This window comes from Colletes latitarsis, chromosome 10 (genome assembly GCF_051014445.1).
Source record: "Colletes latitarsis isolate SP2378_abdomen chromosome 10, iyColLati1, whole genome shotgun sequence".
NCBI classification, from domain to species: Eukaryota; Metazoa; Arthropoda; class Insecta; order Hymenoptera; family Colletidae; genus Colletes; species Colletes latitarsis.
Genome location: NC_135143.1, coordinates 31,702,822 through 31,703,886, shown reverse-complemented (window position 1 = coordinate 31,703,886; position 1,065 = coordinate 31,702,822). Strand labels below are relative to the sequence as shown.

At 48.5% G+C, this 1,065-nt stretch overlaps 1 protein-coding gene across 1 annotated transcript; it reads left to right on the top strand.

Moving 5' to 3' along the window:
- Positions 1 to 239: 239 nt before the first annotated feature.
- Positions 240 to 1,065, top strand: LOC143346420 (uncharacterized). The gene is made up of 3 exons (XM_076774493.1): positions 240 to 365; positions 425 to 718; positions 780 to 1,065. Exons 1-3 carry the CDS (start codon positions 286 to 288, stop codon positions 1,054 to 1,056), a joined length of 651 nt encoding a protein of 216 aa, XP_076630608.1. The 5' UTR covers positions 240 to 285; the 3' UTR covers positions 1,057 to 1,065.

Genomic DNA, 1,065 nt, shown 5'->3' with positions numbered 1-1,065 from the left:
ACAGGGCGAAATTACAAATAGAGATTGCGCTTCTCAAGGAATTTAAATAAACTCTACGCGAGTCGGCAACCTCGAAGAAACGCCGTCAGCGTCATTTCGAATTTTATTTGATTAAAATAAATTTAAATCGATGGCAAACAGGAAGAAAGAGTCGTTCGTCAGATATTTCGCGAACGAATAGAGCGCCATTGCGCGCACCCGATCGCTTCCGTTGACGTTTAGAAATTTCGTTGGGTCAGTCGAAATCGTCGTGGTTAGGAGCACCCGTGAGGCGTCCTCGTTACCATGTTGGAACCACTGATAGTGCTAACAGTGTTGAATTGCTTCTTCATGTTCAGCTCAACGGTCACGACCTGCGCGTTATGGTAACCAAAATCTCACGGTCGTTTGGTCGTTCTCTACTTTAGCTATCGACGCTCGACAGGTGGCAATATCGGAGTCATCGATGCTGCTTCAAGAAGGACCCGAGAGACACTTTATCCAAGTTGAAGAGTACCTATGCTTCGAAAGCCTCCAAGAAGTCTGGAAGTCCGAGGCAGGACGAGGCTGGACGCGGCTCTCCGAAGCAAACCGAGAAACCGATCGTTCGTCGCAAATCAAACTCGACGGTGAATCGCGAAACGAAGAACAGGAGGACGTCCAAGCTGAAGGCAAACTCTAATTCGAGGCACCCAACGACCACGATTAATTCGACCAGCGAGGAACGCGTCACCTCCATGTAAATATTTGTTTATCTCGTTGATAAACGGGCGAATGTTAAAAGCACGACTCTATTGCAGGGAAACGATCGGAAAGTGGGATCCTCTCGAGGAGAGAACGAGAATGTCGGAGGCGTCGCAGACCGCGAACGAAAGGAAATCAGCGGTGGTGATGGAATACTCGACCGTACAGAAAATCGTGCAAATTCTCGACAACGACTCCGACTTGACCGCCACTAAGTTGGCCATCAGAGACTTTAATGCTAAACAGACCGTCGAGGAGAAGAAGCCTGACGCAAAAGTCAACGAACAAAACTCTGAGGCTGTGGTTGTGCTTGCGCCGGTCTATCAGTCCTAATTCAACAGT